At 36.8% G+C, this 15201-nt stretch overlaps 2 protein-coding genes across 2 annotated transcripts; one reads left to right on the forward strand and one right to left on the reverse strand.

Moving 5' to 3' along the window:
* Nucleotides 1-1928: 1928 nt before the first annotated feature.
* On the reverse strand, nucleotides 1929-6211 carry LOC140760926 (putative respiratory burst oxidase homolog protein H). Its single transcript, XM_073098021.1, has 15 exons — nucleotides 5710-6211; nucleotides 5392-5554; nucleotides 5258-5306; nucleotides 5060-5173; nucleotides 4553-4972; nucleotides 4082-4468; nucleotides 3873-3968; nucleotides 3664-3779; nucleotides 3483-3585; nucleotides 3281-3369; nucleotides 3038-3188; nucleotides 2808-2954; nucleotides 2591-2719; nucleotides 2433-2511; nucleotides 1929-2362 (listed from the first exon to the last, which is right to left on the reverse strand). The coding sequence occupies exons 1-15, from the start codon at nucleotides 6080-6082 to the stop codon at nucleotides 2253-2255; spliced, it is 2526 nt and encodes an 841-aa protein (XP_072954122.1). The 5' UTR covers nucleotides 6083-6211; the 3' UTR covers nucleotides 1929-2252.
* Nucleotides 6212-13351: 7140 nt separating this feature from the next.
* Nucleotides 13352-14687, forward strand: LOC140761621 (uncharacterized). The gene is made up of 4 exons (XM_073099041.1): nucleotides 13352-13442; nucleotides 13791-13929; nucleotides 14017-14231; nucleotides 14306-14687. Exons 2-4 carry the CDS (start codon nucleotides 13837-13839, stop codon nucleotides 14577-14579), a joined length of 582 nt encoding a protein of 193 aa, XP_072955142.1. The 5' UTR covers nucleotides 13352-13442; nucleotides 13791-13836; the 3' UTR covers nucleotides 14580-14687.
* The last annotated feature ends 514 nt before the right edge of the window (nucleotides 14688-15201 follow it).

Below are 15201 nucleotides of genomic sequence, written 5' to 3' on the forward strand. Positions count from 1 at the left end.
GGTAATTTTTTTTAATATATAATATTACACATTATTTTTTGACAATTATATTATCTTAATATTTTGTTAAATAAAAGACATATATATCATTAACTGAGAGTAATGTATATATATCAAGATAAGGGTATTAATGTCTTTTATAATTAACTTGATGAAAATTTAATTACATTTTATCTTCTTGATTATTTTTTATTATTTGTATATATCTCCCATTAGTTTAAGATTGATTTAAATTAAATTTTAATAGATAGTGATAGAGAATTATATTTAAATTGAAGTTTATCTCCAAATAATCAAATTTAAATTATTTAATATTAAATGATATCTCTTATAATTAAGGTATAATTATATTTAAGAGAGAAATCTTAACGAAAGAAGAAAGAAAACGTGTAGAGCGCTTCTTCTGTACCATAAAGTTAATTGTCTATCTATCAGTTTAATGAAGGTCTAATTGTTAAAATCTTTAAGGGTATAATAAGAAAATTGGAAAGTTAGACACACGTAATTAAATCTTCTTCACTAATATACTCTTTTTTTCAACGTAATGTGGTTTTAGAATCGGTATCGGTTTCTCGGTACCGATATAAAAACTGGCTATTATAGTCGTTGGATTAAATTTATAATTTTTAAAAATGCATTGAAGTATTTACCTTCAAATTTTATATGATAAAGATATAATATATGTTTAAAATATATGAATATTTTTGTCGTATCTTTATTATATGAAATTCGATTAGTATTATTTTTTATGCATTAAAATTTTATTCTTATTTATAAATTTACTTTTAATAAATGTTGTTTTATTCGATTTGTAGATTAGTCAAATACAAACGAAAAAGGTACCAGTTCCAATTTGAATATAAGGGGTGAAAGTTTATTTAAACCTCGCAAAGATTATTATTATTATTATTTTAGTAGTTATTTCAGCAAAAGAATTTTTTCTGTCTTATTCGTTTCAAATTTGAAATCTTTAGTCTTCTCTTTCTATATACATGTATAAGTAGGAACATACACTCTTAGTGACATATTACTTAGATGAACTCAATTTCACATTCCTTTTGTCTCTACAAATAGGAACAATTAGAGTCTACAAGCAAAGTAGTGGGGCGGTGAGAATGTTTGCCATTGCCAATCATGTCTTTCATGCTTTGTTAAACAAGAACATGTCTGATCCCAAAGTTCTACTTTCTCTGTGATACAGATCATCAACTTCTTCTGTTAGTTTTATCGGAGACTTGTACAATTTAGTGTCATGGAAACAGGTCACGACAGACAAAAGGCAGAATCTGCTGTAATTGAGGTGATTGGAGAGCCTGCTATCATAATTAACGGCGTCCCGGATTTGACCTGTGATGGCTCTGTACATGAACCTATGCATTATGCTAGCAATGCAGAATCTGAAGGTGATCCTTGCTTTGCCGAATGGCTGGAAGGAAGGAAAGTAAGCAAGTTGTTTGGAGATCAGTATTACCCTGGCAAAGTGGTTAAGTATGATAGAGAAACAAATTGGTACAGGGTTGTGTACGAAGATGGGGATCTTGAAGATCTTGAGTGGCATGAACTGGAGGAAGTGCTGTTGCCTCTTGACATTTCCATTCCACTCAAAAACTTGGCTTTGCAAAGGTGTAAGTGTGAGAATTCTGCTAGGGACTCTGGTTTTAACATAGGTAGATCAAAGAAAAGTCAAACCAAAGGTGAAGGGACTGTGGAGAAGGCACCAAAGTTGCCGCAAGCATCTAAAAGGAGTATAGTGAGCACCCAAAAAAGGAAGCAAACTGGCGAGAAATTTTGAAGAGGCAAAACAAGATGTTGAGAAGTATCTGTATCAAATATTTTTCAAAGTGCAACGTGAGTTGAATCTGAATGTGCAAGAGTGAACACTGCCATTATTGCAGAAGATGCTTCAACTTAGCTATTCACAATAAACGAGAAAGGAAGATAAAGATCATATATTCAATGCACCGGTCTTTTTATAAGTTCAAGAAAGGCGGCCAATGGCCTGCTACATTATTCTCTCAAGCACTTGTCTGCTCCAAACAATTGTAACAAGAAACCTGATTTTTGTCCATATATATATACTGGTTGATCTGTAACTCATCTTATTCTACGTGCACAATGCACTATTGACTAACAATACAAATTCTATACATATAGCTGTAAGAAAACATATAATACTATCATGTATTGGAATCTCCTTCCTTCTCCTGTACAAGTATATGCTGTTTTGCATCTATGTTCTCTTGGTTCGGAGTTTAGAAGTTCTCCTTGTGGAAGTGGAAGCGTGTAGATGTTGTATGGCTGAACTCTTTCGAAAGATCTTTCAATTGTTTTGTAAGTGTTGGAGATCCGCAATAGAAAACACCTGCAGTTCTCTGTGTAAGCAAGTTCACAGACATTAAAGCACTACATTGAACTCTATTTATTATGCTTACCTATACGAGAGTTCTTGTGGGCATTGGCTAAATCAGAGAACACCTTTCTCCAGTTTGGCCTTGCGAAGTGTGTCCGAATCTGTTATGGAAGGGGTCAGAGAGAAAACAAATGTCTGTTTTGTAATGTTTTACCTTAAGTAGTGATAATGAGTGCTTACCCGGCTTCCGGACACGATATCAACACCATTTTTGGCATGTTGAAGCGACTGAACCATAGCAATCAACGCAGACCTTGCATCACCTTCTTCATACACACTGGTCAGGTAATTGTGCATTTCTATAACATTCTGCAATAGATGAACATCACATTATCTGTTATCTGTCAGAAACAATGAGAATGGAAAAAGCTTAATGAAGCAGTTACTGAGGAAGTACATCATGATCACTCTCGGCAACATCATTCATGACACCTTTGAACCATTCGAATGAGCCCTGTTCCCTTGTTACCCAATAGAAATAAGCCCTTCCTGGACCATCACTCTTGATGCTATTTATCTCAGACTTGTGTATGCTTTGGATCTCCTGCTTAGACTCAGTACGTTAGTAATTGTTTTCTTCCTTTTTATATGATCTAACAAAACTCTGGAAATGCTCAAGTGACTTACTTCGTTGGACTTTATATTGTTCAACAGATCCTTCAATATGCTGATGAAGGGAGTTGCACCAATTCCAAGTCCGATGAGCAAAAGAATGTCATATTTCTTGTAATTTTGTGCCGGTGCACCGTAAGGGCCATCAATCAGGAGCTTTGGGAATCTGTGAAGAAAGTCATGTTAGCGAAATGCTTCTGATACTTTGTGCACGGAGATTCAACGAAAGACACTTAAAGACCACGATCATCTAATCACCTAGTCTGTTCAATCTCAGCATCTGCTATAACTGTGGTTTCAAGTCTGATAAGACTTGCCTTCTTGGAAGTAACTTGAGCCTCGCAGGCCTGCATCAAGAGGCATCTTTACTATTACTTTGTCCCATTCTTTTGATTCAACATGTTCTAATTTAGAAAATTATTTATATCGAATATATACTGCCAAATTTGGCTAACCAAACCTTTCCAAATAAATTTCGGAGTTCAGTTGTCCAGTCTCCCAAGGTTCGGATATGGACACTCAAGTTGTCGTCTCCTGGAGCAGATGTGATCGAGAAGGGATGCCTGTTGAGATAAAGCATAAGAAGCTGAAAGCAAGAAATATTACTTCTCAGTAATCTGCATCTCGAGATGATAACATACCATTCAAATGGTGAGACATCCGGGCATTTCACAAACAGGTACATTCCACTCTTGTACCTGAATCCTGGTGGCTTTTTCATATGTATGGAAAGAACATTTCCTGGATAAATTGCTGCCTGCATAATAATAAAAGATAAAATTCGTTTGTTATTTAGTTCAAAAAAACAAGTAGAAATATTTTGTGTGTATCAATCTGAAAAAGAGCTTACCTTAACGATGGTCACACGGTAGTTCTTCTCACGAAATTTTCTGATTAATCTCTCACAGGCATAGAAAAGGACTGGAATTGCAAGGTACATCCATGTCTGGGCAAGAAGATGAAAAGAGCTGGTCTGATTAAAACTTACCGATGACTGTGGAAAAGAAACTACTTGATGCCAAAAAAAAAAAAGGAAGAGAAAAAATCCCCGATACTTACTGTCTTTTTGTACCATTTCTTGGTGAGGAAGATAAAGAAGCCATGCAGCACTAGGAGGATATAAACAAGCGCGAGAAGGTGGTGAGCATACCAAAATGCATTGAATCCTGCCAAGTGATGGAGGGGAGACGGCAACTTCACCACACTCCTCCTGAAAAAATGCGTTGCCAGTGTGAAGGAAAACGCCATCATGATGATCATCAGGATCCCAGTGACCCCAGGAATGCTAGCTAGCAGTGATGGATAAGTTGGCTGCTTGTAGTCAAAATTGGGCCCTAAAGTGGCAAGGAATTTGGAATTCGGGCAAGTGATTAGCCTTGGAAAATCACATGTAACATGAGAAAGTGTATGAACAATAGTCCCAGTTGCGATCGCCAATGCAATGACCTGGAGACGCCGATGAGCAATAGAAGAATTAATAGTTGCTTCAAAATTCTTTTTATAGTTATGTGCAAGATTAGTTCTCCATACCTTGTGGAAGTTGATGTTATCATCAAACGGAATGATATTGCTAAGAGAAGTTGATCTGAGCCTTGTGAGTGTGTTTCGACAAACAGGTATCAGAATTAATGCCATGTTCAGCTTCAACGTCTCTGCTGCGCCTTTGGCTACACAGACACAATAGCCCATCACTTCAAATGCTGCTCTCCTCTTGTACTGTTCAAATTTCCACACAAACAGTGCAATATTTAGCGTCAACCATATTGACACAAGCCATATCCTCTTCCAGTTCTCAAGGATGAAATCTGCAGTCTTGCTCACATACTTCTTCGCAGGGTTTCTGTATCGCTTCGGTATCATAGTTCTCGCAAGGCTGTTTGTCCTCTTGGTCATCTTCTCATTTCCCTGTGAACTCACCATCCCTCGAAGTAATGTTTCGAGCTGCCAAATCTGTAAGAATAAATATTGTAAGCGGTCAATATACCTATTGCAATAGGTCTCATGCCTTTGAAAAAGTATTCAGCATAGTTTTAGTACCTCAATGTAGCCAAGATGATCTGGGTCAAGCTCTTCCATGATCAGGGCAGCGTACGTTGCGGCATGCCCCTTCAGCTTTGCAAGCTTGTTCGCAGAGGCACTCAATATAATAACCTACCAAAAGATCATACTGTTATCATCCCCAAGTCTAAAAGATATTAAAACATCTGTGTAATAGAAATGTTTCCATCGCCTCACCTCTTTCACCTCATCCTCAGAGAGTTTTCCATCACCATTCTTGTCACACCTGAAGCAAGAAGAGCAAAGCCACCATGTCATGCAAGGGTTCTCACATATCTACTACTGGAAAAAGAGAGTTCATAGACCTTTACATGTCAAAGAAGATCCTTAGCCGTGAATCGAAGTTTTGGTCAGTCATCTCTTCCCAGAATTCCTTCAGTTGTATTATATCGATCCCGTCTGCAGCTTCCAGGTTCCTCCTCCTCGCCAGTGCGATGAAAAGCTCACCGGCGAATTCCTTGGAATCCCCCATGCCTTCAAGAAACCAGATCCAGGTAGATATTAAGCATAAGAATGCTAAATTGCCTATCTAGATCTGGTACCGTTGTACTGAGCTAGTTCCACAAGTATTGATGCCTAAATCCTAATTAATTCAATAGGTAATCCGAGGGAGGCTAGGGTTCACTCACCAATACATTTCCCAAAATTCTCCTTCGGCAGTCGTCCGGCGACGGCGAATTGCTCGAATCTCTTCTCGACGGCCTTCCACCCGCCGTCTTTCCCAGAAGTCTTATCGAGGAACCGAAGGCTCTTCAACCCTAGCTGCGCGCTGGACTGCATTCTGTTCATCGACCTGCCGGCACCGGTGGCAGCCGGCGGCGCCGGCTTCTTCTCCCGGATCGAGAGGCGGGACGTGAGCTGCCTCATCTCGGCGACGAATTTGCTCGCCCGAGGCCGCTCCGGCCTCGGCGGGCGCCCGAGGGGTACGGGCACCGACCGCTCGGCGGCGGCCACCGGGAAATCGCCGGGCGGCACTCCGGGGTAATCGTGCGACGAAGCCATTGCTAGATTCGTCGTTAAATCTACGACACGGCGATGCTCTTAGATTCTCACCGGCGAATCGCCGCAGGCTCTATTTTTTAAGAGAGAGAGAGAGAGAGAGACGAAGGTAGAGGATGGCTAGAAAGAGGACGAGGGCGGGATGGGAAATTATAGCCGTTATGAGGTGAGGTTGTTGGTACGGTAACACCACCCGCTCTCATATCCATGCATACATTAATCTATGCGTTCGAAATCCCTACCGTTCTTTGCCTTCATCCAACCCCCAGATCTATTCGTCCGCATAAAGGTCTCAAACGGACCACCTGAAGATATCACGCAGCAGACACGAGTTGTCGGCTTAACTTCTCGCTACAATTTCTCGCCGGACATTTTCTCATTTTGGGCATTACTTCGGGCCCCTCGCTCGGACGGCTTACACTTGGCGGTGAAGCTGCAGGGGCCGTCGGATGAGATATGTACGACTCTCATTCCGCGATGGCGACAGTCCAACCTTTTTCCTTCATTTCTTTTGCCTGGATTTCCCGGCTTAGCTCGCGATGCGATAACGCCGTCAATTGATCATGTGGTCCCGCTGATCTCGGCCGTCCGTTGTCTATGCTTACTCATTAATGTGCCAACGTGTCAGCATTCACAGCGGTACGCTTCAACCTCTCTTTTACGAAATTACTATTCACATCTTTAATTATTTCTTTTTCAATTGAGCTCATTTAGAATCATTATCATGATTAATATATATATATATATATATATATTTGGATTAGGATTTAGATTCTCAGTTGACAATTTCAAACGTTTCATATTAAAAGAGTAAAATAGTACTGATGATTGCAAAGCCATTATAATGGCAATTGCACATAAACAGCTTTCAATGGCAATTATATATTAAAAAAATCATAATGTTCTTCCACCTTTTGCAGTGGTTAGATGTCTCACAACAAAAGTGGCCTCACAGTGGCATATCATGCATCTTCTCTGTATCCCATACAAACGAAAGTGATATTTATCTATCTCCACCACAGACTTACGTTTCAATCCTACCACAACCTTATCAACTATTATTTATCATTTTCCTTGCATTACATTGCCATCATCTTCCACTTTACCATCGTTAAATTTTGTTTGCTTTGAGGTCTCACTGCGCTACTTTTGTTTTGTTTGAAGTTGACACTCTCACCCTCTAAATTATTGTGCAAAAAAAGAGGCCTCAGGAAGGAATATATGCCAATGTATTCATTAGCTCATCTATTGATTGAGGCAAATCCAGTCTCATGTGTCTTATCAATGCTGACATGAAGCTAGAAAGCAATTCGAAGAAGAAGAAGACTCCATAAGAGTGGTAAGGGTACGTGTCATTTATAGCTTTAATGGCTGCTCCTCTCATCATCTCTGCTAGTGTTTCAGGTTGAATAACTGAACGAAAGAGAAAAAAAGAGAGGTAAATTTATCCTTTTAAGCTGCATTACTTTATTAATATGCTTTTGTGACTTTGAATATTCTTGATGTGTCCAAAGTTATATTCCCATTTGACTCACTGTTTCAGACAAACTTAAACTCCTAGTCTCTATATAAATATAGCTTTAAAAAATAGTTTAAAATTTACATAGCAATATATATATATATATTAGTAATTTTGTTTTGTTTTGCATGTATATAATCATTTAGACTTGGTATTATACATATATTACATATGCAATGCATTATTCTATCCCAATGATCGAATTCCTATCTAGGGGTTGGATGAACAAGTCAATTCAAAGTAACGCAATATGTAAAAGAGATGTCACTATATGCCACCTATGCAAAGTTCTTAGTAATGAATATGGAACATGGTAAGCCACCATTAGGCTTGCAAAAATCTATTGCATAAATTCAGAAAACTCCACTAATGGAGATGACCAAACTTAATTTCTAAGTGCCGTGTTTGCTTTTCATGAGTATGAAAGCATCACTCCTACCGAATTAGTTTACCAACTATTTAGAAATGGTCTCTGGAATTGGTAGGCCATGGATCATGGAGTGCAATGCAACTTTAACATTAAATAACATTGAGGTTTAGATTAAATGCATCCACCTACTCTGCTTGCAGTACAGCAAATCAAACGCCACCAACTCTTACTGAACAAATTAAATATGTAGATATAAAGACGTTTCCATTAATAAATTAAAAATGGGTCATTTTGAAGAAAAAAAAAATAGAAAATATTTTTTTAAACTTACTGAACTTTTATCAATTTTCACATATATCTTCTTATTTATTTTTTATTTTCTTTGTTAAAATTTTAGAGCCCTTGGGAAAATATATATTTTCTTATTTTTGGCAAAAGAGAGAGTGACGTTATATTTATCCTTAGTATATAACATGTCTATCAAAGGCTACTAAGATGCGAGACATCACTCGCTTTCTATTTAATGCATTCTTAATTTACAAAAAAAAAGAAGAGACTATTAAGTTTTCATTTTTGAGAATTTACTTTAGTTCTTTTTCTAACTATCAAAGAGAAAGTATCATACATGCAAAGTTTAATAGTCCGAGACACAGCGAGAGTGTTTGATGTAGAAAATAAATGAAGAAGATAATCCTTCGCAGAAACTTTACTATTTTTGAAATTTGATATTTGATTGTAGAAAATAAATCAATAATTAACATATATAAAGTAATTTCACTTTTTAATTTTTGTGCCTTTTTTTTTGATAGAAGAGCAAAAGCTAGAATTTTAATTTCCAACAATCAAACACAATTTTAAATGCGAGTTGGTTCGATCTATTATTATGTAAGGTAGTATTTGCAGCGTAACCATAGCCGAAGGGGCGATATGTAAAATATCCAAAACGCGGGGGTATGTTTGTAAGATAACATGCATATTTGCTAACGACACTAAAAGGTGGGGAAAAGTAGCGGCATATTTGCAGAAATACCCAAACGAAAGAGGTAATATTATATTAACTTTTCTCATGGCAATTTAGTCGTGCAAACTTCCCAACAATGTTGTAAAGAAATGGAAGGCACGTCTTATAAGAGAGGCAACCCACCCTCTTCCAACTCTTCTTCCTATTTTCTTGCTCAACCTTTCGTTCATTTGAACATTACTCTCTCTCTCTCTCTCTCTCTATATATATATATATTAGAATTTTTTTTAAATTTAAATATTTTTAATTTGATAGATGTTATCTAACGTTTGACAAATAGTTGGGTGCAACCAATCCTCTTGTTAGGTTTTATTGGTCAATTACATTGAACACCAAACACATGGCTAGATTCTCATACAGATAGATGGGTCTATTCTTCTAAGAGTCGACGTTCCATAATTCAAACTAATGCATGAATTCTAACTGTTAAATATGTATAATTGTAGCGTAGTAGATTCATTCCTCGCTTACAAATATTAGGGTTATATATATATATATACATATTTTGCATGTATACTTCATCAAAGTTAAAGACTTTTATTTTATTTTATTTTATTTGGGTCATCTTGTAGTCAGTCACAATTACCAGTTAATTAAAAAAAGTGAATATTGTTTTCAAATTATATAATGTGATCAATTTTGAAAGGTGGCCCCCCATAAATGTGGCAGCTTGAATTGGTTCCCACCAGAAAATAAAATGAAGTGGCTTTGATGTTCTAATTTAATGAGGTGGAACAAGCCATTTGATAAAGACAAAAGGAAGTTGTCTAGATTTCGCATGAAACATGTGATATAACATGAACCTTACGTTTGGCCGATAATAGACAATATATTTACAAATTATCAAGTTTGAGGATACACAAAAAAAATAAAATTAATAGAGCGTATTCATGATAGATTTTAAAGAGCGGAAAATATCAAGCCAGCTATAGGGTTCTATCAAGCCAGCAATCCAAGATATAAATATATGAATCTCCGAAAGAATAATTATATAGCAAGATCAAAATATAAAAGAAAATATTTAAAATCTCATAAAATGTATTGTATTTGGGACTGAGGCACCGACAACATGACTGTAATTTTGGAGGCGTGACAATAATAACTAAAGAACGTCAACCGACAAGATAGGAGAAGGTGATGATTACATAAGAGACATCGACCAATGAGACATTAGTCAAGGGGAGGGTAACAATGGCATCCACTGACTCAAAAAATCTTTACCAACCAAAGGGCAGCAGAGTGGTGCATAAAGATAGAGCGGTGCAAGTGTCAAGATGGCACAAGGAGATGATGATGTAAGAAATATTGTCTCTGGCTCAATTGAGAAGCAATCAGTGATAGTAAAGTGATAAGATAAGAAGAAACACAAGAGTAATGAAGAAAACCACAAGAAGGTGATAAAACAATGAGAGGATGAACAGGAGTTGCAAAGTAGTCTATGATGATAGTGTGGGCTAAGAAAGAGCACTTTCTAGCTAGCTTGACAAGAGGGAAAAAAAAAAAAAGAGAATCTTACCATATTAAATGTCATTTTTTTCACTTTATTTTTCAGCCCTTTATGTATTAGATAGATTCTAGGGGATCTAAGACAGAGATGCCTCAACATGGGGTCTTAGTGCAGGATTCAAATACCCCATTATTGTCTCTGTGCACCATCACTTGTCCCTTAGTTCCACAAAAATCTTACAGAGTTCTACATTCCTTTGTTGCTTGCAAGCTAAACCCACCTCAAATTGCCCTGGATCAAACTTAGCCCTACTTAAAAAGCATATCCTTCATCTCTTTCTGAACTCCCTGACAAAAAGAACCAAAAAAAAAAGAGAAGAAACTTCTCCAAGATATCTCCATATTTTTAGTCTAATACAAGACATTCTTCTGCAAGATGGATGGCACACGAGAAGAGTACAAACTGTAGAATAATATTTGTCAATCCATATCACCACCACCATGTAGACTTGCATCTCAAGGTATTGTAATATGCCATATGTAGCCAAAGGTGGTGATATAAAAAAAAATATATATAAATATAACAGGAGGAGTTTAACAAGAGAAGTCAATTTATTGATGTCCACTTTACTCATTTTGCATGTGCCTTTCTTAGCTTCTCTAATTTTAATGGTTTAATTTGGGACCACTTGAAAGCTCTTCTTTGCCTACTAGTAATACTACTACTACTGGCTCTCTATTTTGTTCCTAGTAACACATCTGCTTCTTGACTTGGACCACTTGAAAGCAATTCTTTATTAGATCTTATAAACGTAGATTTAACTCTTTTTAAGATGAAATTCACATTAATGTCATTGGAAATGAGTTCTATTGTTGTTTAGAAAACAATAATACAATTGAAATGAGGTAAGAATTCACTTTATAATGATCCTCTGTTCTATATTTACCATTAGATATATATTAACAGGGGTACAGCAAAAGAAGGGTTAAAAACATTAGCACCAGATTTGACCTAAAGAATCATCAGATTTATTACATATATTGATATCTAATCGCTTAATGGTTTCAAACAACGATTACTTAAAAGAAACTAGAATTCCAAATTGATTGAATCCCCTGTTTTGAAGTTTTGAAACATGGCTGTAAGCTTTTAGACAATCTCATCAGACCTACCTTATCGATTAAATTAAAGTAATCGTAAAAAATGTTATCTTTTCTCTCACTCGTTAATCCTTTCAATACGTTTAGCATGCATCTCTATCTTATCAGATTTAATCCAATGGACGTCTAATCCTTGGTGAAAATGAAATTCCCCACAATGGCCGTCTAATCCTTTATTGTTACTCTCTATAATAAATTAATTGTTATAAGTCATGGATGTTTATCTCCATTGTATTATATTAGCGCCCCAGGATTTAATATCTTATTAATATTATTTTTATTTTTATTGTGATGTTTACTTGTGCAATTAAACGAAGGATTTATATCAACGAGTCGTCACTCTATTTTTGTTTTTCCTAAATAGTATATCTGATGGGATTTGCCACCTAAGATAATTAAGTGGTTAGTTATTAATGACACTTAAAGTTGGTAGGAGTCAAGCTTCAATCAATTCCAATGCACTTAGCAACAAAATTATTTATTGTTCTCCTGAGGATAAGCACTTAAACTCTTAATTCTAACTTTGAAATGTAGACGTTTAACTATGCCATAACTCACACGGTCAAAAATCTCTTGCCCCTTTTAAGGGACTTAAATGGGCCTTATTAGGATTCACACAAGGCCCAAACCCACATTGTCAACTCCGCCACCATTGCTAAATTACTCTTAATGCCTCAAAAATATACTGACATTAATTTTCTTAATGAATAGTTACTACGGAGATAAGCTAATTTAATATAGGTGCAAAAGAATATTTTTTTTAGGACTAAGGTACAAGGAGGATGAATCATATTTAAAGTGAGATGAAGAATATTTTAAATGTTTTATTTTTAGGAGTAACTTAATATTCTCTATTTTGTCCATCGTTATAAATGCACGTCATAACTCAAGATTCATCGCTATTACATTTAGATCTGCTATACTAGCGAGTGTAACAACACTAATACCACTCTTAGGTTAATCTTGATTTTCAACACAAATTTTTTAACGGTTGGATCGATCAACCACCTACGGTAGGTTATAATTTTGTTATGAAAATTGTTCAGCAATTTTGTTCAATCATCTAATTTGTTAAGGGTTCAAATTATCCCTCATCCTGTCAACCATTCTTATTAAATGAAATCACTATTCCAGATGGTCGATTCTATCCAAAACTCTGGTGGTGACATCCATATAGACTAGAAGTCACCTGCTACCCGTAACTTTAGTCAAAAACTTACATTTTCTCAACAAAGCTTCCAGCTAATTGCACTTTGACCCTTTTACTCGTTCTTCCTAACCTCCTCTAATAGTGTGCCATTCTTATATACCAGGAAGATTCAAACCTCTACTTAACAATCATCTAACTAATGCTGTCTTATTTCTATGCAGCAATTATAATTCTAACCTTAACGACATGGGTATTTAATACAACATCATTAAATTTTTTATTTTTCTCAAAAAAAAGTTATGCATCTCTTTGACCATTTGACCTTCGTCCTCCTGGTTATAAGAACACGTAATAATATTTCGTATTCTTACTAAAAATAGTAGGATCCCCAACAGATTCGAACCATAAATAGCCCTGTCGAGTCGTCCGGAATCTGCTGGACTTTTAGCAGGATGACGGAGAGCTTCGCCCGCCAGAGTACGCAGATGCTAATTATGGGAACCACGAAAAGACCCTCAATTTTAATTTATTTGCAAGAAGGTTCATCTTACGGCCTTTAAATATTTGGGGGATACTTTATTTCCCCCAAAATTAACTCGCTCCAATTGAACCTCTCCTCTGCTTCTTTCGCAACCATTTCGGAAGGACTCTGTCATTTAATTTTATTTTATTTCCTTTGCGAAGGAGCTGAGAGAGGTAATAATAAACCTAGCAATTGTTCTCCTTTGTTATCTTCTGAGAAGAAGAAAAAAAAGATTATGTTCTTCTTTGTTTTTCAATCAATTTTCTTTTCTTTTTTAAAAGAAAAGTGGGATTTGTTAAACCGATGTTACTTGGTTTAACTCAGAAATACTCATGTAATCTAAGTCCTTTTCACCAATCTGTGAATGATCGCATTGCATTAGCCTTTTTAACTATCTGTCTCATTTTTTCTTGGGAATAGTGTTCCTTCCTTTCGCTTGAATTCAAATTTAATTCATTATAAGTTGTTAAAATGAATTGGTATCATGGTTCCTACCTACATCAAGATCACAAATTTTGCAGGACTACTCCTGGTTGATGCCTGGTTGTGTAATCAAATTTTATAGAAATGGCTCTTAGTCAGATCCCACTATTTGCTTGTGCCACCGCGTTCTTCGGTATGCTCGCTTTCATTCTCGACGTATTTGCTGAATTGAAGAAGGTTAACTTTCGCTGCTCTATCTCTATCGTACGTACTCAGTTGACATAAAAGAGCTAAAATCGTGTTATTTTTTGCATGTCAATGTAGCCGCCATTTGGAACGCCAGTCCCGGAAAAGGGTGTGATCATCTGCAAGTTCCCCGTCGATCCGTCGATCGCCTTAGGAGCGATGTCGATTGTGGCCATGCTCATCTCCGTAGCTCTAGGGATAGTCTCCATCTTCTTTCCTTACAAGGGCAAACCCATTTCGAAGAAAGTCCTCTTTCAGGACACTCTACTCATCGTATTCTTCAACCTCTCTCTGTAAGTCATTTATCGTGATACATTACCATAAATGTGGCAGTGAGACTTGTCTGACAAAAACTATATCCATGCAGGGTGATAAGTATTGCAGGGGCAGGGATGACCCTGTGGGCGACGTTCAGCGAAAGCCTCCACCGCATCCACAACGTGCACGACGATCTCCGCACGACTTGCCCGACGGCGAAGACCGGCCTCTTTGGCGGTGCCGCCTTCCTCCACCTCGACGCCTCCCTCCTATGGCTGATCTGCATGATGCTTGCCCTGAACATTAGAGAAGACCATTTTCATCACCATGAAGGACTCGAAGTTGACTTCACAAACAATCGACACTTAAGGGCTCGATCCTGAAAGAAAAGGGGAGGTTTTCACTGTAAATATTGATGGTTCTTTTGACAATTTCGTCCCTGCTCAGATGTTATATGCTGGGCAAAGTTTCAGTCTATTACAATGCTATTCTATACTTTCGATATGGATTCATTAAGCAAGATGTCTGGAGTTCTCATGGAGATCAATGCTTCTGTCGACAGCTAAGGGAAATATGTCAGTTATCTCATCCCTTGTATAGTTAGCAATAATACCAAAAGGTATATATTTAATAGAACCTTCATCTCAAATCGTGGCAGGGATATAGTGACTAAACATACTTATTGGCAAGTACTTGATATGCTTGAAAGAGCACCCCAGGTTAACGAAGGTGGAGATCCAAGTGTATCTCGGTGTTAAGTTTCCAATTCTACAATATGATACGAAAAGTGACTCATCTTGTGCATCAATTTGTCCAGCATAAAATTGGTAGCCACCAAGTAACCCTTTTCGGTAGTAAAATGCTTGTGTAAACTGTCCAAATATTTGCTTCCCTGCATCCCCAAGAGTGCATAATTATCCTTTCCTAGACACTTCAAATGAACATAAGAACATTTTCTCTACGCACAAGACGTAATGACCGCATGCTGAGGCATTGCATAGTCAA

The sequence above is a fragment of the Typha angustifolia genome, chromosome 6 (assembly GCF_048772165.1).
Source record: "Typha angustifolia cultivar Huaian chromosome 6, ASM4877216v1, whole genome shotgun sequence".
Taxonomy (NCBI): Eukaryota; Viridiplantae; Streptophyta; class Magnoliopsida; order Poales; family Typhaceae; genus Typha; species Typha angustifolia.